General features: G+C 41.7%; 1 protein-coding gene and 1 long non-coding RNA gene across 2 annotated transcripts in view; both read left to right on the top strand.

The window, feature by feature from the left end:
* Positions 1-20,430, top strand: part of LOC118891220 — a 38,264-nt gene extending 17,834 nt beyond the window's left edge. Inside the window, exons 3-5 of the long non-coding RNA XR_005018912.1 lie at positions 9,964-10,350; positions 17,294-17,376; positions 19,641-20,430. This is a non-coding gene — a long non-coding RNA (uncharacterized LOC118891220). The remainder of the gene's footprint in view (positions 1-9,963; positions 10,351-17,293; positions 17,377-19,640) is intronic.
* Positions 1,958-3,004, top strand: LOC118891218 (ornithine decarboxylase antizyme 2-like). The gene is given in 2 exon segments (XM_036844922.1): positions 1,958-2,121; positions 2,123-3,004. Coding segments are annotated over 2 exon segments (570 nt in total). The 5' UTR covers positions 1,958-2,025; the 3' UTR covers positions 2,597-3,004.
* Positions 20,431-21,131: the final 701 nt, after the last annotated feature.

Raw genomic sequence — 21,131 nt, 5'->3', positions numbered from 1 at the left:
ATTTGTTTACTTTTGGCTGCTTTTGTTCTCTGTTGCTGCGCGTGGCTTTCTCTAGTTGCGGCGAGTGGGGGCTACTCTCCATTGCGGTGCGCAGGCTTCTCATTGTGGTGGCTTCTCTTGTTGCGGAGCACATGCTCTAGGTGCGCGGGCTTCAGTAGTTGCAGCATGCGGGCTCAGTAGTTGTGGCACACGGGCTTAGTTGCTCCGCGGCATGTGGGATCTTCCTGGACCAGGGCACGAACCTGTGTCCCCTGCATTGGCAGGTGGATTCTTAACCACTGCGCCACCAGGGAAGCCCGGTGGCACCATTCTTAAGGGCTGTGTGTACTTCACAGCATGTAGCCACCTAGGGAAAGAAAAACTTGTACACTTATTAATCTAAACCAAATCTTTCAAAATACGTGGTAAACAGTAGAAAACAATGAGGCTGGAGGAGTCACGGTAGTAAAAAGTTTATGAACTTCTGGAGTTATACCAAACTTTCAAGGAACTGTTAATTCCTGTCTTCTATAAGTTTTTCCAAAAAATTAGAAAAGGGCAAAAGCTGCCCAGATCATTTTATGAAACCAATGTAATCTTGGTTCCAAAATCAGTAAAGACAAAGCAATAAATGAAAGGATAGGCTTGTTTCAACTATGATGTAGATATAAAAATCCTAAATAAAATATCAGCTAACTAACCCAGTCATATAACCCAGTTTTATATTTTAAAAAAATTTATTTTGATCAAGTAGGGTTTATCCTAGGAATTTCAGGTTGGCTCAACATCAGAAATCACCTCATTAATAAAGGACAAAAATCATACAAGTATCTCAATTGGTGAAGAAAAAGCATTTGATAAAGTTCATTACCTATTTATGGTTCAATAACTTAGCAAACTGGGTATAGGAAAGACATTTTTAACTTGGTAAAGGCGATATATCAAAAACTTCAAGCAATCATACTTAAGAGATTTTAAGTGCATTCTTTTTAAAATCTGGAAAAAAATAAGGAATCCAGCTGTACTGCTACCATTCAACATACAATAATAGAAGTTCTAGACAAAGCTATTAGGAAGAAAGAATAAGAGATAGAAGGATTAGAAGAGAAAAGATAAAAGTATCAGGTTGAATGGATAAAGAAGAATGGAGATATATATATATATATATATATATATATATATAATCTTCTTTAATGGAATACTACTCAGCCATAAAAATGAATGAAATAATGCCATTTGCAGCAACATGGATGGACCTGGAGATTATCATGCTAAGTGAAGTAAGTCAGAAAGAGAAAGAAAAATACCATATATCACTTATATGTGGAATTTTAAATATGATACAAATGAACTTATTTACAAAACAGAAACAGACTCATAGACGTAGGAAACAAACTATGGTTACCAAAGGAGAAAGGAGGTGGGGGAGGGATAAATTAGGAGTTTGAGATTAACAGATACAAACTGCTATATATAAAATAGATAACAAGGTCCTACTGTATAGCACAGGGAACTATATTCGAGAGCCTGTAATAAACCGTAATGGAAAGAATATGAAAAAAATATACATGTATAAACCGAACCACTTTGCTGTACACCAGAAACTAACGCAAAGGTGTAAATCAACTATACTTCTATTAAAAAACCATCATCATGTAGAAATAACATTTTCATTTGCCTTGTAAAAACAAAGAGAAGCAACAGATAGACTTAAAACTATTAAGAGAATTCAGTAAAATCACTAGATACAATATTAACCTAAAAAAATAAATCCGTAACATTTCTCTGAACCAACTTCTAGTTACATTAGAAGCAAAAAAGCGTGTACAATGCCTAGGAATGAACTTAACCAAGAATATAAAAGAAACGGAGCTGGAGGCAGGCGCTCGCTGAGGCAGGAGGAGCGCTCTGGGCCCGCGGCCCGACAGGGACTTAGCCCGCAGAGCTCGGCCCCGCGCGTGCGCACACGCGACCCCGCACCCGCCCACTCATCCACCTACCCACTCCCTGCGCCGCCTCTTCCCACCCTGAGCAGAGCCGCCGACGATGATAAACACCCAGGACAGTAGTATTTTGCCTTTGAGTAACTATCCCCAGCTCCAGTGCTGCAGGCACATTGTTCCGGGGCCTCTGTGGTGCTCCTGATGCCCCTCACCCACTGTCGAAGCTCCCCGGTGGGCGAGGGGGCGGCAGGGATCCTTCTGTCTCAGCTCTAATATATAAGGACGAGAAGAGCACTGTGACCCAGGACCTCCCTGTGAACGATGGAAAACCTCACATCGTCCACTTCCAGTATGAGGTCACCGAGGTGAAGGTCTCTTCCTGGGATGCAGTCCTGTCCAGCCAGAGCCTGTTTGTAGAAATCCCAGATGGATTATTAGCTGATGGGAGCAAAGAAGGGTTGTTAGCACTGCTAGAGTTTGCTGAAGAGAAGATGAAAGTGAACTACGTCTTCATCCGCTTCAGGAAGGGCCGGGAAGACAGAGCTCCACTCCTGAAGACCTTCAGCTTCTTGGGCTTTGAGATTGTGCGTCCAGGCCATCCCTGTGTCCCCTCTCGACCAGATGTGATGTTCATGGTTTACCCCCTGGACCAGAACTTGTCCGATGAGGACTAATGGTCATAGAGGATGCTTTGCCCAAGAGCCACAGTGGGGGAAGAGGGGAAGTTAGGCAGCCCTGGGACAGAGGAGGGGGCTTCTTGCTGTCTAGGGAAGGACGCTTAGGGGCTCAGGGTGAGGGTTGCCTATTGTGTTCTTGGCATTGACTCATTGAAATTGTTTTCCATAAAGAACAGTATAAACATATTATTCACATGTAATCACCAATAGTAAATGAAGATGTTTATGAACTGGCATTAGAAGCTTTTTAAACTGCGCTGTGTGATGTGCTCTATCTAGCCTAGGGGAGGACATTGCCTAGAGGGGGAGGGACTGTCTGGGTCCGGGGGCAAGGCCTGGAGAGCTGGTGGACAGCACTCTCAGGCTGAGGTTCCCCTGCTATTGGGCTTTCTTTTTTGGTTTTTAAGACTTGTGTATTTTCTTTCCTTGCTTCCTGTCACCCTGGGGACTCGGGAGTATAGGCTTTTCAGCCCCTGGGCAGTGTCCTTCAATTGTTTTTTGACACTCCACCTGGGCTTCTCTCTGTGCATTTGTGTCTGGCCTGGAGAAAGCATGTCTGACCCCTCCTTTACAGCTTCGTGTTATTCTGGCATTTGGTTAAGCTGGCTTAATCTGTTTCATGTTATCAGTGCATTTAAAATAAGGGCATTGAAGTTCACTCCCACCACCAGGGCTTTTTTTGGGGTGCCTGGGCCTTAAAAAACACTAGCCAAACTCCAATTCTCAGATTACGGCCAGGAGTTCTCGCTCTCGGCCGCAGGCCCAAGGTACGTCCTTCCTAGGGTCACAGACAGCAGAGGGGAAGAGGAAGAGCAGCTCAGGGCCTGGGGGTTGTGGGAGAATCTGCTCCGAGGGGCTGGATGCCTTTGCCTGGCTGAGTCTAGTGCTAGCTGCGCCCCTCTCTAACAGGTTCTGAGCAGTGCCTGAGACTCTGCTCCCCAGGGCTTGGCAGTGGCACTGCGGGCGTAGAAGTGGCCTGCCCTTTTCTGTTTTCACTGAACCGCTTGTTCTAAGGGGGGAGGAAGGGGGAGAGGTCTAGACTGGGCGAGGGGGTGGGGGTGTCAGGGAGGCAAGTGTGTTGTGTTACTGTGTCAATAAACTGATTTAAAGTTGTAAAAGAAAAGAAAAGAAGCCTACGGAGAAAACTTTAAAACTCTAATAAAGGACGTAGAAATTAACCTGAAGAAATTGAGGGAAATTTTATGCTCTTGGATGGAATTACTTAATATTACACAGGAGTCAGTTCTTTATGAATTAATTTCTATATGCAATGAAATCCCAGTAAAGATTCCAGGTATATTTTCCAGGAACTTGATATACTCATTCTCAAATGTATGTGGATGAGCAGGATTAAGTCAACCTTACAAGAGTGAAGAGCAGCACACTACAAAGCCACGTAAAAAGCCAGACAAAGCAAAACAAGAAGATTGTTTTGCACAAAAACAGACCAATAGACCATGGAATAGAATAGACAACTCAGAGTCAGACCATGAGTATATGGTTGTTAGGCACCGCACATCGATGAAGAAGGGGCAGATTAAACCAGCTTAGTAGACGGAGAAAGACAAAGTAGGATTCCTGCCTGACACCGAATAGAAATGTACACTCTAAATGACAAAAGACCTCAATGTGAAAAGTAAAACTCTAAAGTTAATGGAAGAAAATATAAGAGGGTACCTTTGGGACCTGGGTTGAGAACGGAACTCCTTATACAAAACCTCAAAAGCACAAACCAGAAGGAAAAAAATGGATTAATTTGATGATGTCAAAACTAAGGATATCTGTTCAAAAGAGGATACCATGGACAATAGGTGATAGAATGGGAGAAGATATTTGTAAATCTAAAAATGATAAGGAATTACTATATAGAATATACAAGTTACTCATGCAAACCAAAAAGCAGAGAGGCTTCCAGTTTCCAGTTGGGCAAGTAAGGAGCTTGGAAGTCTGTACTCTGTCCTAACAGGTGAAAAGCTGAAAAAAAACCGAGAAAAAACAACCCTTCTTAGACCTGTCAGAGAATTGAGGACATAGGGCAAACCACTGCTCCAAAAAGTGGAAACACAGACACGTGGATACTCACAGCTACCAAAGCAGAAACCCATGGACAGAAACCTCCCTGGGAACCAGCAGTAGGGCAGGCAAACCTCAACTGTGATTGGTGAATTGCTGGAGGCTCCATGTGGACAAGTTTGAGATTTAAAAACTCCAGGGGGGCCCAGTCTCATAGAGGCACCCAAACTTTTGTGAGTTTTACCTCTAGGAGATCTACCAGGTTCTCACAGCAAATGTCAGAGAAAAATCGGGTCATGCTTCCAGCAGGGGGAGACAAAAAGTAACCATTTTGAAATATGTCAGAGGGTTCCATTCTTCTTAACACCCCCAGAAGAAACTATTTTACCTCAGCCTAACCTGCTGGGATTTCAGCAGAGCCTAAACAATCTGGGGGAAGGAAAAGCCCCAACTCCAGCCAACTCTAGCCGTCCTGTTCCACTTAAGGGGGTGAAAAAAACTGAGAAGCACTTGTGAAGTTCACAATCCAGAGGTACATTCTCACTAAAAGACTGAGCCCTGGGCTTCCCTGGTGGTGCAGTGGTTAAGAATCCTCCTGCCAATGCAGGGGACAAGGGTTCAAGCCCTGGTCTGGGAAATTCCCACATGCTGCGGAGCAACGAAGCCCGTGTGCCACAACTACTGAGCCTGCGCTTTAGAGCCTGTGAGCCACAACTATGGAAGCCCGCGTGCCTAGAGCCCGTGCTCTGCAACAAGAGAAGCCACCGCAATGAGAAGCCCACGCAACGCAACGAAGAGTAGCCCCCACTCACCGCAACTAGAGAAAGCACGCACGCAGCAAGGAAGACCCAACGCAGCCAAAAATAAATAAATAAAATAAATTAAAAAAAAAAAAAAAAAAAAGACTGGGCCCTAATCATAGGACTATAGGACTCCCCTCCTCACTTCCCCCTCTACCACATGACGACAGGCCTATTTACTGCAGTTCCTTTACATCATGTCTGGCCTTCAAAAAAATTACAATGCATACTCAAAGGCAAAAAACACAGTTTGAAGAGACAGAGCAGCACCAGAACAAGACTCAGATCTGGCAGAGCTGTTGGAATTATCAGATTAGGTTTTAAAATAACTATGATTATTATGTTAAGGGCACTTAGATGGATAAAGTAAACAACATGCAAGAACAGATGGGCAATATATGCTGAGAGATGGAAATTCTAAGAAAGACTCCAAAAGAAATGCTAGAGATCAAAAACACTATAACAAAAATGAAGAATGCCTTTGATGTACTCATTAGTAGACTGGACATGATTGAGGAAAGAATCCCTGAGCTTGAGGATATGTCTATAGATGCTTCCAAAACTGAAAAGCAAAGGGAAAAATGACTGAAAAGAAAAGTGGAACAGGATATCCAAGGACTGTGGAGAACTGCAAAAGGTGTAACATACACATAATAGGAGTACTAAAGAATGAGAGAAAGGAACAGAAGAAATATTTGAAGCAATAATGACTGAGAATTTCCCGAAATTAATATCAGACACCAAAACACAGATCCAGGAAGCTCAGAGAACACTAAGCAGGATAAAAACAAGAACAACAACAACAAAACAAACCTACTATACCTAAGCATATTATCTTCAAATTGCAGAAAATCAAAGATAAAGAAAAGATACTGAAAGAAGCCAGGGGGGAAAATCACCTTACCTACAGAGGAACAAAGATCAAAATTACATCTGACTGCTTCTCAGAAACCATGCAAGTAAGAAGAGTGTGTAGTGAAATGTTTCGTCTTGAGAGAAAAAAACCTCATCGACTTAGAATTCTGTATCCTGAGAATTATCCTTCCAAACTGAAGGAGAAATAAAGACTTTCTCAGGCAAACAAAAATTGAGGGAATTTGTTGCCAGTAAACCTGTCCTGCAAGAAATGTTAAAAGAGGTTCCTCAGAGAGAAGGAGATGATATAGGTCAGAAACCTGGACCTACATAAAGAAAGGAAGAGCATTAGAGAAGGAATAAGTGAAGGTAAAATTAAAAACTTTTAGTATTCTTATTCTTAATAGAGAAAATAATAACAGCAACAATGTATTCAATGATTATAGCTTATGTATAAGTGAAATTAATGACAGCAATTATCCAAGGCATGGGAAGAAGGAATTAGGAATATTTGGTTATTGTAAAGTACTTGCAGTACCCATGAAGTGGTACAGTGTTATTTGAAAATGGACTTCGATTAGTTGTAAATGTATATTGCAAACTCTAGGGAAACCTCTGAAAAAGTTTTTTTATCAAAAGTTATCAGAAGCATAACAGATAATGCTAAGAAAAGAGAGAAAATGGAATCATATAAAATGCTCAATTAAAACCACAGAAGGAAGAAAAAAATTAGAGGACAAAAATAGGAACAGAAAACTGGGGTAACATATAGAAAACAGTAACAAATATAGTAGATATTAATCCAACTATGTCAATGATCATTTTATTTATTTATTTTTTTGTGGCTGTGTTGGGTCTTCGTTGCTGTGCACGGGCTTTCTCTAGTTGTGGCGAGCGGGAGCTACTCTTTGTTGCGGTGCACAGTTTTCTCAGTGCAGCAGCTTCTCTTGTTGTGGAGCACGGGCTCTAGGCGCGCGGGCTTCAGTAGTTGCAGCACGTGGGCTCGGTAGTTGTGGCACATGGGCCCTAGGGTGCACATGCTTCAGTAGTTGCAGCACGTGGGCTCAATAGTTGTGGCGCATGGGCTCTAGGGAGTGTGAGCTTCAGTAGTTGTGGCGCACAGGCTTAGTTGCTCTGTGGCATGTGGGATCTTCAGGAACCAGGGCTCGAACCTGTGTCCCCTGCATTGGCAGGCAGATTCTTAATCACTGCGCCACCAGGGAAGTCCCTCAATGATCATTTTAAATGTCAACAGTCTAAATATACCAACTAGAAGACAAAGAGTGTCAGAGTGGATTAAAAAAATGACCCAATTATGTTGTCTATAAAAAACACACTTTAAATATAAAGACACAAATAGGGAATTCCCTGGTGGTACAGTGGTTAGAATTCTGTACTTTCACTGCCGAGGACACGGATTCAATCCCTGGTCAGGGAACTAAGATCCCACAAGCCACGCCGCACGACCAAAAAAAAGGAAAATAATATAAAGACACAAATAGTTTAAAAGTAAAGGGATGGAGAAAGGTACACCATGATAACGTCAATTAAGAGAAAGCTTTATTAATTTCGGACAGAGAAGACCACAGAGCAGCAAAAGTTATCAGGGATAAAGAGAGGCATTATATAACAATAAGAGGATCAATTCTCCAAGAAGACACAACAATCCTTAACATGTATGCACCTAACAATTAGACTGTCATTGTATCTGAGTCAAAACTGATAGAACTGCAAGAAGAAATAGATGGATCCACTATCATAGTTGGAGACTTCAACACCTCTATCAGAAATAGACAGCCTGACCAGGCAGAAAATCAGTAAGGACATACATGAACACAAAACATCATCAATCAAGTGGATATAATTGATGTCCATCCAACAACTTCAGAATACAAATTCTTCTCAAGCTCATATGGAACATTCACCAAGATAGAACATTCACCTGGATTGACCATATTCTGGGCCACAAAACACACCTTAACAAACTTAAAACAGAGATCATACAATGTCAGCTCTCAGACCACAATGGAGTTAAAGTAGAAATCAATAACAAAGATAGCTGGAGAATCCTGAGATACTTGAATATTAAACAGGACACTTCTAAATGACACATGGGTCAAAGAAGAAGCCTCAAGAGAAATTTTAAACTATTTGGAAGTAAATGAAAATGAAAATACAATTAATCAAAAATTGTGTGATGCAGTGAAAGCAGTGCATCGATGCATGTATTAGGAAAGAAGAAAGATCTAAAATCAATGATCTAAGCTTCCATCTCAGGAAACTAGAAAAAGAAGACCAAATTAAATCCAAAGTAAGTGAAAGGTAGCAGGTCCTATAGAATAATGGGCAAAATTTATCAACAGGCAATTTGTAAAAGTGGTAACCCAAACAGGCATGTGAAGAGAATTATTAAGAATTAAAACCATCAATAATGAGAAGTGCAATTAAGACAACAATGAAATATCACCTTCCACTTATTAGACTGGCAAAAATTGGAAAGCTGGGAAATGCCAAGTGTTAGCAGGTATGTGGAGATGTAGGCTCTTTTATGTGCTGCTGGTGGGGATGCAAAACAGTCAACCTTTCTGGAGAGCAGTCTGGCACTACATAGACAGATATATGCATAGTCTAGGACCCAGCAAATCCACTCCTGGGTGATATACCAGACAAATGATCACACAGGTACATTAGGGGATGTGGATTAGAATGTTTACTGCTGTGTCAGTTCTGATAGTGGGCAATCACAGACATTCAGTTGTCCATCCATCTGCGGAGGAGGAGATGGGTAAAATGTGGAAGATGCACACGTTAGAGTACTATGCAGCAGTTAGAGAAGCAAGGGATTAGATGCATACATAGCAACATGAATGGACCTTAAAAACAGTGCTGAAAAAAAAAAAACAGTGCTGAGTGCAAAAGTAAGAAGCAGAATGAGATAAACAACTCAATACTATTCCTATCAATTAAAGTACATGCACATATTTTTGTAATTTACTGTATATATGTCATTTATCAATTTGAAAAATGCATACCAAGGGCAGGGAGGGAATGAATAGGTGGACCACAGAGGATTTCTAGGACAGTGAAAATGTTCTGTATGATACCATAATGATGGCTACATGTCATTATACATTTGTCCAAACCCACAGAATGTAAACACCAAGAGTGAACCGTAATGTAAACTCTGGGCTTTAGGTGATTCTGATGTGTTAGTGCTGATTCATCAGTTGTAACAAGTGTACCCTCTGGTGGGGATGCTGTAAATAGGGAAGGCTATGCATGTGTTGGAACAGGGGGTATATGGGAAATATCTGCACTTTCTTAATTTTTCTGTGAACCTAAAACTGCTCAAAGAAAAATAAAGTATTTAAAAAATAAATATAAAATTTTAAAATGCATATACAAAAAACTTGAAATGGATCATAAACCTAAAACTACATAAGTTCTAGAAGAACACATACGAGAAAATCTTTGATTTTGGGTTAGGCAGACATTTTTTTAGAATAAAAAATTGCATGAATGGCAAAAGAAAAATTGATACATTGAACACGACCAAATTGAAAACACTGGCTTTTCAAAAGACACTGTTAAGAAAATAAGAGGGCAAGCCACAGCCTGGGAGAAATATTTGCAAAACACACGTGTGATAAAGAATTTTGTGCCAGTCATCAATTTTTTTTTTCTTCTTCTTCTCAGGTCTAAATCCTTCTTTGCCTGCTCTGTGATGATGGAGGTGGGCTGTGGAAATATTTCACCTGTGACATTTGGTATGATGTAATGCCAGTAGAGGAGGCTGGAAGGACAGTGAGAAAGGAAGGAATTTCCTCTTCCTGTTTCCCGAGTCCTGCAGGGTGCAGGGTCTCCTGCACTGGCCTCCTACAGGGTGCAGCTTTCTCCGTTGCCTGGCTCCTGCAGAGGGCAGCTTCCCCAGCGCCCAGTTCTGGTAGCTCAGGGCAACCAGCAGAGCCCAGCTGCTAGAAGCTTCCCTCAGAACTTTCTCAAAGTGACGTGCCACTGGCAAGGCACCTGACTGTGAACGGCTTCTTTGAGCATCCCTCAGTTGACTTTGCAGCAACTTCCAAGGTATGGTACCTCCCTGTGGACAACATCCCCCATTCTCCCAAAGGGCCCTTTTCTAGTATCCTCCGGTAAGCCATCTAGGTGTCATCCCCACCATCCACGGAACCACACTGTGCTCTTTCCAACAAGGTCTGGAGCTTCTCCTTGGACACTCCATCTCAGCCCTGCCAGTAGCTCCTATCCCTGTATTCACCAGAGTTCTCTAACTTCTACCAGTCAATTCTCCATTACTCCAATCTCCTGTTAATAATTCTCCTGAATGCACCCTGACGGATATTGACTTATATCCAGAATATATAAAGAAAACTCAAAACACAATAACAAGTAAAACACACAAACTGCTTAAAAAATGAAGAAAAGGGACTTCCCTGGTGGTCCAGCAGTTAAAACTCCACACTCCCAATGCAGGGGGCCTGGGTTCGATCCCTGGTCAGGGAACTAGATTCCACATGCCGCAACTAAAAGATTCCGCATGCTGCAACTAAAAGATCCCACATGCCACAACTAAAGATCCTGCATGCCGCAACAAAGACCTGGCCCGGCCAAATAAATAAATATTTTTATGAATAAATAAATAAATTTCCTTAAAAAAATGAAGAAAAGATTTAAACAGACACTTTACCAAATAAGATGTATGGATGGCATATAGGCACATAAAAAGATCCTCAATACGATTAGTCATCAAGCAATTGCAAATTAACACCACAGTGACATACTACTAAATCACCAAATTGCTCACATTAAAAAATCTCACAATACCAACTACTGTTGAGGATGCAGAACAACTGGAACTCTTATACATTGCTGGTGGAATGCAGAATGGTGCCTCACTTTGGAATACTATTTCTTATAAGGTTAAATATACACATGTATATATCTCATTCATTCAATTTGCAATTCCTTAATGAAAAACGATGTTGAGGATCTTTTATAAGCTTATTTGCCATCTGTTTATCTTCTTTGGTGAGGTATCTATTCAGAAGTTTTACCTTTTTTATCATTCTTTATTTTTTTTTATTGGAGTATAGTTGCTTTACAATGTTGTGTTAGTTTCTGCTGTACAGCAAAGTGAATCGGTTATACGTATACATATATCCCCTCTTTTTTAGATTTCCTTCCCATTTAGGTCACCTCAGATCACTGAGTAGAGTTCCCTGTGCTATACAGCAGATTCTCATTAACTATCTATTTTATACATAGTGGGGTATGTATGTCAATCCCAGTCTCTCAGTTTGTCCGACCCCCGCTTCCCTTCTTGAATTTTTACCTATTTTTAAGTTGGGTTGTTTGGTTTTTTACTGCTGAGTTTTAAGAGTTCTCTATATATTTTGGATACAAGTCCTTTATCAGATATGTGTTTTGTAAATATTTTCTCTCGGGCTGTGACCTTTTCATTCTCTTAACAGCATCTTTTACAGAGCAGAAGGTTTTCATTTCATAAAGTCTAACTTTTCCATTTTTTTTCTTTTATGAATCATGCTTTTGGTGTTATATCTAAAAATTCACTGCTAATCTAAGTTACCTAGATTTTCTCCCGTCGTCCTCTAGACGTTTTACAGTTTTGCATTTTACATTTCAGTCTACGATCTATTTTGAGTTAGTTTTTGTGAAAGGTGTAAAGTCTGTGTCTAGACTTTTTTTTTTTGCCTATGGACATCCAGTTTTGTAGCACCATTTGTTGAAAAGACTATTCTTTTTTCCACTGAATTGTCTTTGCTCCTTTGTCAAAGATCTGTTGGCTACTCTTTTTTTTTTTTTTAAAGGATATTTTTTTTTTAAATATATATTTATTTATTTATTTATTTATTTATGGCTGTGTTGGGTCTCCGTTTCTGTGCGAGGGCTTTCTCCAGTTGTGGCAAGCGGGGGCCACTCCTCATCGCGGTGCGCGGGCCTCTCACTATCGCGGCCTCTCCTGTTGCGAAGCACAGGCTCCAGATGCGCAGGCTCAGTAATTGTGGCTCATGGGCCCAGTTGCTCCGCGGCATGTGGGATCCTCCCAGACCAGGGCTCGAACCCGTGTCCCCTGCATTGGCAGGCGGATTCTCAACCACTGCGCCACCAGGGAAGCCCTGTTGGCTACTCTTGAATGTAAATTATACTTCAATAAAATTGACTCAGAAAAGGGAAAAATTACATGCACACAAAACAAAATTACATATTTTTCAAAAATATAAACAGAAGTATGTACTTTAAATACAATAGATTGATTGCCCAGGTATATGGGAGGGTGTGTGGTATGGCTATAAAAAAGAGTGAGTGAATGAATGGATGGAACAAGTGAGGGGACTTGCACAGATAATTGATGATCATTTTGGTGGATTGATTATTGCCATAAACGGTTCTCTCCTTCCTGGGCACTGGGCAACCCAGCTAGAAACTTACATTTCCCAGCCCCACCTTGCTACTTGGGGTGACCATGTGAATGAGCTCTCACCAGTGGGATGTGAGTAGAGGTGACTGTGCAACTTTCAGTTTCATATTCTTAAAGATATTTGCTCTGTACTCTACCTTCTATTTGGCTGTGGTGCAAAAGATGGAAGTGAGCAGAAGTCTCCCACTCCCTCCCTCCCCCACCATATATACACACAGCACACACTGGATTCCTGGGCACATAAAGGAGAGCAGGGAAGTCTTGAAGGAATAAGATAAGCATGAACGTTTTGCTAATACAGGTGGGTCCATACCTAATCATTATACTCTAGCATTCTACTAGAAGTCATTTATCACCGCCACTCCAAAATTGTAAATAAGTACCACAGTACGTTTATAACCCACATGAAGTTAAGGTTAAATTTTTGCATTTTGTGTTCTTTTGAACCTTTTTGCATAATTTTGTTTTGAGTGTGTCTCTTATACGAGGCATATGATTGATTTCTTTTTCATCTAAACGGTGTGTCTTTGTCTTCTAATAGGGGGCTTTACCTCATTTACATGTATTGTTTTGATTATGTATTTTGTTTTTGGTAATCTTGCTTATGATTCATGCTTGTTTATCATTCTCTTTATTTTTTTCCTGTCGTTTGTTATGCGGACTGTGTTTTGTTTGCTTTTATCTTGCTGTGATTTGGAAGATAGATATACTATTTTTAAATTCCACTAGGGTTTAAGTTTTCAAAAATGTATTGTTTTTTATTTCAAAGAGACCCACACATCTTTATTATCAAGCCTATTCAGCAATATATAACCTAACAAAAATATCAGTGTCCCTCTAAGAAATATATTTCTTTGTATCTTAGCATGTCACATCCAAGTGAGATGTTACAGATTCCACATACACCCCCCTCCTTTTTTGGTTTAGGGGGTAGCATGGTAAGAGTCTTGGACTTGGTACAAAATAATTATGTAATTTATCACACACACTGATACTCAGAAGTCCAGCTTTGATCTTCTTCAGTGACCCCTTTGAATCATAGCTGATCTTATTATTAGTTTTATTAGAATCTACTGACAATGTAGTGATTTTTCTTTTGTTTCTCAGCCTTTTTTACCCCCAGTGACATACATAATGAATTCACATACAAGGCACATTTTCATGAGCATAACCTATTTTTGAGGAATATCAAATATTTCATAGACAAGTAAAATAAACAGCCCTTCAATTTTTTTTTTGGCATGCTATTTATAAAAGCATTTTATAAACAAATGAGTAGTAAAGTCAGCCCTTTAAAGAACTTTTAAAAACTTAGTCATTTTATAAGGAAAAGTGCATAAATATAACCAACTTAATTTTTTTAATATGCAGCTTCATTTAAATTAAAATGCACCTTTTAATAAATTTTATTTTCCCCACATCTTCACACCATAGATAATATCAGGAAAGGAAAAAATATGTGCTGTTGCAGAATAAACATGAGCTCATTTTATTTTACTATTTAAAATTATAACAGAATTCAAATCTATATCGATGTGATTATGATTATGACAAATTGCCCTCGCACCATCAGTTTGTGTTTGATTTGGTCATTGCCACGTGGTTCCTAATAGAAATGATCCTCCTGTCAGGCTCTCTCCTGTGCCTTCTAGATGTGGATGTAACCTTTGTGTTTTGTTTTTTTTTTTAAAGATTTATTTATTGATTGATTGATTGCTATGTTGGGTCTTCGTTTCTGTGCTAGGGCTTTCTCTAGCTGCGGCAAGTGGGGGCCACTCTTCATCGCGGTGCGCGGACCTCTCACTATCGCGGCCTCTCTTGTTGCGGAGCACAGGCTCCAGACGCGCAGGCTCAGCAGTTGTGGTTCACGGGCCCAGTTGCTCCGCGGCATGTGGGATCCTCCCAGACCAGGGCTCGAACCCGTGTCCCCTACATTAGCAGGCAGATTCTCAACCACTGCACCACCAGGGAAGCCCCTAGCCTTTGTGTTTGATTCATCTTCCCTGCCTCCTTCCCTATTAAGAATTTATCTATGGGTAAAGTTAAGAAGAAAATCAAAGTAAGTATAAGAATCATGACTCACAGGCACCAGGATCGTTCATAATCCCCACAACTATTTGTGGTGCCACTGTCAGGGGTAACTGCCACCAACTGAGGCCAAGATAAGATAAGTTGTGGGTCATGTGCAATTTGGGGAACTCACTGTAGCAGCCATGAGAAGGTGCGTCATAATTCAAGGGAAGCAGAGTGAGTCATTACACTTAAATGCACTCTGAGTTTTCAGTTAACTAATTAATTAGTTTCAAATTAGGAAATATTCCAAGCAATCAGAACAGTATACTCTCCACCTAGCTTAAGAGATAAAACATTAGAGAGACAATGAAAGCTCCTTCTGATTTAAAACAAAACCAAACAAAAACCCAAACCAAACCCCTCCACTTTTATGAAGTATCACATCCATCTACTAATTTATTTTTACGAATAAATAATTTTCAAAATTCAGTTTTTGAACCACCCCTTGTGATTAGTTTCTTGAGACAACTTTGCCTCTGATGATATCATAACATGGTGTTACAATAATACAACTGCTGGACACTGAATTTCTTGAGCCATCAAATTCATGAATGAAACCGTTTCTTTTGACTTTCTTCACTGTAAGATGTTACTGCAACACTTTTTCGTCGAATATCTAAATGCCAACAATTCAACGTTCAAAACTATAAGACTAAATGAAAAGTAAGTCTCTTGTCCATCCCTGTCCTCCAATCATCATGACTTCTCCCAGGAGAGGTAGCTATGGCTACAGTTTCTTGTGTATCACTCCAGAAATATTCTATGTACTCAATGAATTTTCAAGCTCTATATATCGGTTAGGCTGGATGAAACAGAAAGGCCACTATCCCAGCTTAACCAAGGAGGAGCTTCTGTTTCTCATTAACGAGAAGTCTGCAGGCAGGCAGTCAAGCGTGGGCAGCGTCCTCATGATATCATCAATGTCCTGCTATTTTCCATCTTTCTGCTCAGTCAGCCTTAATGTGTGTTTCTTCCTTTCTTGTTCATTGTCTCATGGTAACAAGTTGATTGTTCCACTTTCACTCTCACATCTCTATTTCACTAATCAAGAAGTAGGAAGAAAGAGGGAAAAGTGTATTAAAAGCAGAAACATTCTCAGAGGTCTTCAGCTGCCTTCCATTTATATCCCATTGGCCACAGTGATGTCACATGGCCACTTGGAGGGAGCCTGGGAAGTGGAATAATTGCATCCCATGTCCATGGATCCTACTTTGTTTTTTTCACTTAACTATGTGATTCAGTATGCTTTGCCTCCTCAGGATACAGATGTTCAATGTCAGTTAGATTCATTTATTTAGTTATTCATTTAACAAATGAGAGTGTGTTGGTCACTTATGTGGCAGAGACTTCTTCCAATATCCATTTCTGCTGTTTTTAGAACCACTAATTTTTAGATGGACACGAGACTGCCCAGCATCCTTGTAGTGAGGTGTGGCCATGTGACAAAGTCCTGGCCTATGGGATGAGAGCCCAAATGATGCATCCAATTTCTAGGTCCTGCCTTTGAAGGGGACACGTGTGCCTACCCCTTCCTCTGTTTCCCTTCCTGCTGGCTACATTTTGGCCTTTGTGGTGTTCCATCATGCAGATGAGATTCTGTGTGTAACAGCAGCCAGATTTACATCCTAACTAATACGTCTGTGAACGAGACAGACATTAGCTCCAACGAGGCTAAGGGCCCACGATACAAAAAATGATAAAATTAACTTCATGCCTTCGAGGACCTCAAAATTTTGTGGGGGAAGACCAATGGATAAACCACTATCTTTGAAGGCATTGGTCAGTGCTGGGGTAGGTCAAGGACTTTGGAGCCCAGCAGATCCAGTTACCTATCTTCCCCTATCTATCCATTTGTGCAGCTCCCTAGCCATTCACCCATTTATTCATTTACCTACTTATCCATAGATCAATTCATTTACCATCCACCCATTCATCCTCCATTCAGTCATCACTCCCTTCCACATAGCTCACGAGGACCCTGCAGGTATTCTTTGTAGAGAGTTATGCAGAACCCATTCTGATGTATTTTTCTCAGATTCAAGTCAATCCGAATGGCACCTTTTACCACAGTTTTAACAGATGCCAAGTATGGAGATCATCATACACTTACAATAGGATGATGAAACTTCATATTCAGATCACATGATAAATGCTTATTTGTGCACATTTTTAGATTTTTGTAGATAATAAAAATTATATATTCACTAGATAGTCTTTTTCAAGCAGTCCCTCCCACTTCCCCTGACCTCTCACTTCCCCTGAGTCAGATGTGACACCACCTCAGATCACAGCCAAGCCTGGGGCAATGTAGGAAGAGAAGAAGGACAAATTCGGTGTTTGCTGTAATCATCTGTGATGCTATAAAACTAAGGGCTATCCCTAGCTGTGCATTCCCTATTTTTGAGGTCTAGGGTGAGGTGGCTGACTGCCAAGGGAGACAGCGGGCTTCATTCACCTCCGGGGAATGCAACTCATTCTCTCCCTCTCTTTCTCACTTAGGTCATTTAAACAAATTTTTAAAAATTCCCTTTAACAATAAAGAGGAAACCAAGGATGCAGATTATGGCAAGAACATAGTCAAGGTATGAAATTTTCTGTTTCATTTAGTGTCTGAGAAAACAGAGCTGTTGTTAAGAAATAAGATAGTTCACATATTGACCCCTATTAAGAAATATTAAATGTTACTTGTCAAAGACGCTATAAACTTATTTGGTTAAAAACATTAAATATCAAACTTCAGACAAATCAAACTTCAGCAGTTAAGTCTGATAATAATGGAGCTGAACTGGGGGTGTGGGGAGGAGAACAAGGTCGGGGAAGGAAGGGAGGGAGGGGTGACATTTTTCTTTCTGAAATCAAAAGAGCTCTGGAACCTGTAGAAATTCTACCCTGTTCTTGGTATTGGGGGGATACAAAGATTCAGATCCCTTTTTCCTCTGTTCCTCGGTAGGAAATTTACTGTCTGCTCAGGTACATGAGATACACGACGGTGAAGTCAAATAGCAGAATGGGACAATGCTACAAGCAGTGTCACCAAGGGGATATGATGTGCCAAATGTCAAGTAAATAGCAGGAATAAGAAATGTGTGTTCCTCCAAAGGCTGGTAGTCACCAAGGGTTGGAAGGGCCAGGGAAGCTACTTTTCCCTCCTCTTCCTTTCCTTCCTCCCAGTTGCAGGCACTGGTGGATACAGGGAGGAAGAAAACAGAGAGAGGCCTCTACCCTCAAGGAACTTGCATTCTAGTGGAGGAAGACAGACAATAAACAAAATAAATAAAAATAATCAAGTGTATAGGACAGTGACAAGTGCTATGGAAAGAATAAAACAGGGAAAAGGAATCAGGACGGTTGTCAGGGTGTAACTGCAATTTGGTGGTCAGGGAAGGCCCCACAGGGAAGGTGTCTTGAGTAAAAACTGAAGGAGGTGAGGGAGGGAGCCATGCAGGTAACTGGAGGAAGAGCCTTCCAGGCTGAGGGAACAGTTATTCAGTGCCTACTGTGTGCCCCGCATGACAAGACAGCAATATGTGGCTATTTGCGAAGCCATCTTCGACAAACCTTTAACACCTACTACAAAGAATGAGAGTGTTTCTTCCTTTCCCAGGAGATGGTAGGTTGAAGGTACACGGTGGAAGATTGCATAGAAGCAACAGCAACATTTGCATTTTTGAAAGAAGCAACATTTGCATTTTTGAAAGAAGCAGTCTCTTAACCCAAATGGGGCGGATGGGAGCCTAGTAATGACTTTCCAGTCAGTGTGATGGAGGAGTTGTAGAGGGAAGGGAACATAATGAAAACGGGACAGGGAGATTTTGCTACCAAGCACTCCTTTGTTCACAACTTAGGGCAGCTGACCTGCCCTCTGCAAAGATTCTGGGTGGAGATGCTTCCACGGGTACTAAGCTGCTGGGCTCCTGGAAGGGGTACACTAGGAGCAGCTCCCCAGAAGGTGTTCAATACTGCTTGAGACTCATTACACTCTCCAGAGTGCCTTAGATTACCAGGCAAAGTTGCCTCTGGCAATGTTTAGAGAAGGAAGGACTGTCCTTCCAGGCTAGCCTCTATAATCAGACTCTGGAGGAGTCTGCCTCCCTATAAAATACTACAAAAGGAGACTACAGCTAAGAGGTCATTGGGCTCTTGGCTTCACTATGAATGAGTTCCATCTCCTAGCACCAGAGAGACCTCCCGGTGCCTCAATTCTTTCATGCCTAAAATGGGAATAATAATAGTAGTACTTACCTCATAGGGTGTTCTGAGAATCACAGCCCTCAATTGGTGATAGTTATCATTACTTAGAGTTAATTATTATTAGTAGCAATACTTCCTCAGAATTGTTGCATGGATTGCAATATGTCCAAATAAACAGATTTTAAGGGCTCCCTGAAGACTGGCAGTAGGGTTGCAGTATCTGTAGAGGTTGAGTGGAGGGTCTTGGCCTGGTTTGCATCCAGGATGGCCACTTAGGCGCTGTGTGCCCTTGGACAAGTTACTTAACCTCCCTGAGTTTCTCTTTCCTCATCTTTCAAGTGAAAATAGTAATTGTGCACATTAAAAAATAATAATAATAATTGTGCACATTTCACTACCTGGAAGGAGGCTGGGCCAGGCTTTCTACAGCCAGAGCATCTGTGCTGTCCAAAGGGCCTGGCAGTGAGGGAATATTCTTCTACTAATAGAATACTTATGAATACTGATACTTTAGAATACTAATAGGATAATTACGTTATTATAGTAACAGCACCTACCTCAAAGGGTTATTATGAGGAAAAAGCGCTTGCAGAGGGCTTTACCACAGTGGCAATAACTATGTGCCATTATCATTATTCTTATCCCCATTTTGTAGATGAGGAAATTGAGGCCCAGAGAGGTGAAGCGACAGGACGCCAGGAGCATGCAGCTAGTCGTGGCAGGCCTGGCACTGGAATCCAGGGGTTCCGCCGGGTGCCCCGTCAGCTGCCCAGCCCGGGAACTAGACAACTCCTCTCCCTGCCCTCCCCACTCCACCCCGGAAGGCACCCTGGGAACGGAAAGCTGGCTGCCCTCCAAGTCCCAGGAGCCCCGGAGTCCTGGAGCCCTGCCCTCGCTCCACCCTCCCCCATCCCCAGAACAAAGTACACTCGGCCGCGGGAACATTCCAGCCCCCAGAAGGCCAGGCGGGGCGGCGGCCGGGCTCCCGGAGCTGAGCTGGACGTCTGCGGCCCCGGCCCAGCCCCGCGGTGCCCCTGCCCGGCGCCCTCCCGGCTTCTGCGCCAGCCGAGTGTGCAGACGCAATTGCACCGGAGGAATTCTGCCTTCTCTTCCCTCACCGCCGGGACACAAAACTGAAAAGGCGTGGGACGCGGTGGGCGGAGCAGATGCCGAGCAGGGCGCTGGTCCCCGCGGGCGCCGAGCGGGAGCCGAGTTCTCGGCGGCGCCAGCGCTGGGCAGAGCTGGCTCCGGGGCGCACTGGGCCCCCTGCCTCACTTTACTTCTTTATAAGAAATTAACGCATGCTTTTGTTAAAAGAAAAAAAAGGACAAGTAGAACTAGGAGAAAGCTCTCCATTCATCCTACCACTCTGAGACAACTGCGATTAAATTTGGTTGTGTCCTTGCAGACAGTTCTATGCACAAAAACACAAGTTGTATATTGACGTGAAAGGGCTCATGCTGCTATAGTTTGTTTTTAAAGTAACAGACTTTAGGTTTGGGAGCAGTTTTAGGTTTACAACAAATTGAGGACAGAGTGCAGGGTCCCTCTATCCCCTTGTTCCCACCCTCACAGTTTTCCACTATTAGTAACATCTTGCGTTGGGGTGGTACTTTTGTTACAATTGATGGACCAACATTGATACACTATTATTAACTAAAGCCCCGTAGCTTAATTAAGGTTCACTCTTTGTGCTGTAAAGTTCAAAGTTTTGATAAATGCATAACGCGTCATGTGTCCACCACTACAGTAGCATACAGAATAGTTTTACTACCCTAAAAATCCCCTGTGCTCTACCAATTCATCCCTCCCCCTAAGACCCCTTGCGGCCACTGATCTTTTTACGGTTTCTCTAGTTTTGAATTTTCCAGAACGCCTTATGGTTGGAGTCACACAGTAAGTAGCCTTTCCAGGCTGCCTTCTTTCACTCAACAATATTCTTTTACGCTTCCTCCATGTCTTTTCGTAGATTAATAGCTCATTTCTTTTTATCGCTGAATAATACTCCATTGTATGACCGTACCACTGTTTGTTTATCCATTCACCTCTGGAAGGACATCTTGGTTGCCTCCAGTTTTTGGCAGTTATAAATAGGCTCCTGTAAATATTCATGTGCGGGTTTATTGTACTGTTTTCTAGCTTGCTT

This window comes from Balaenoptera musculus, chromosome 2, assembly GCF_009873245.2.
Source record: "Balaenoptera musculus isolate JJ_BM4_2016_0621 chromosome 2, mBalMus1.pri.v3, whole genome shotgun sequence".
Taxonomy (NCBI): domain Eukaryota; kingdom Metazoa; phylum Chordata; class Mammalia; order Artiodactyla; family Balaenopteridae; genus Balaenoptera; species Balaenoptera musculus.
The sequence above is the reverse complement of the archived record's forward strand: the minus strand, read 5'-3'. Positions and strand labels throughout refer to the sequence as shown.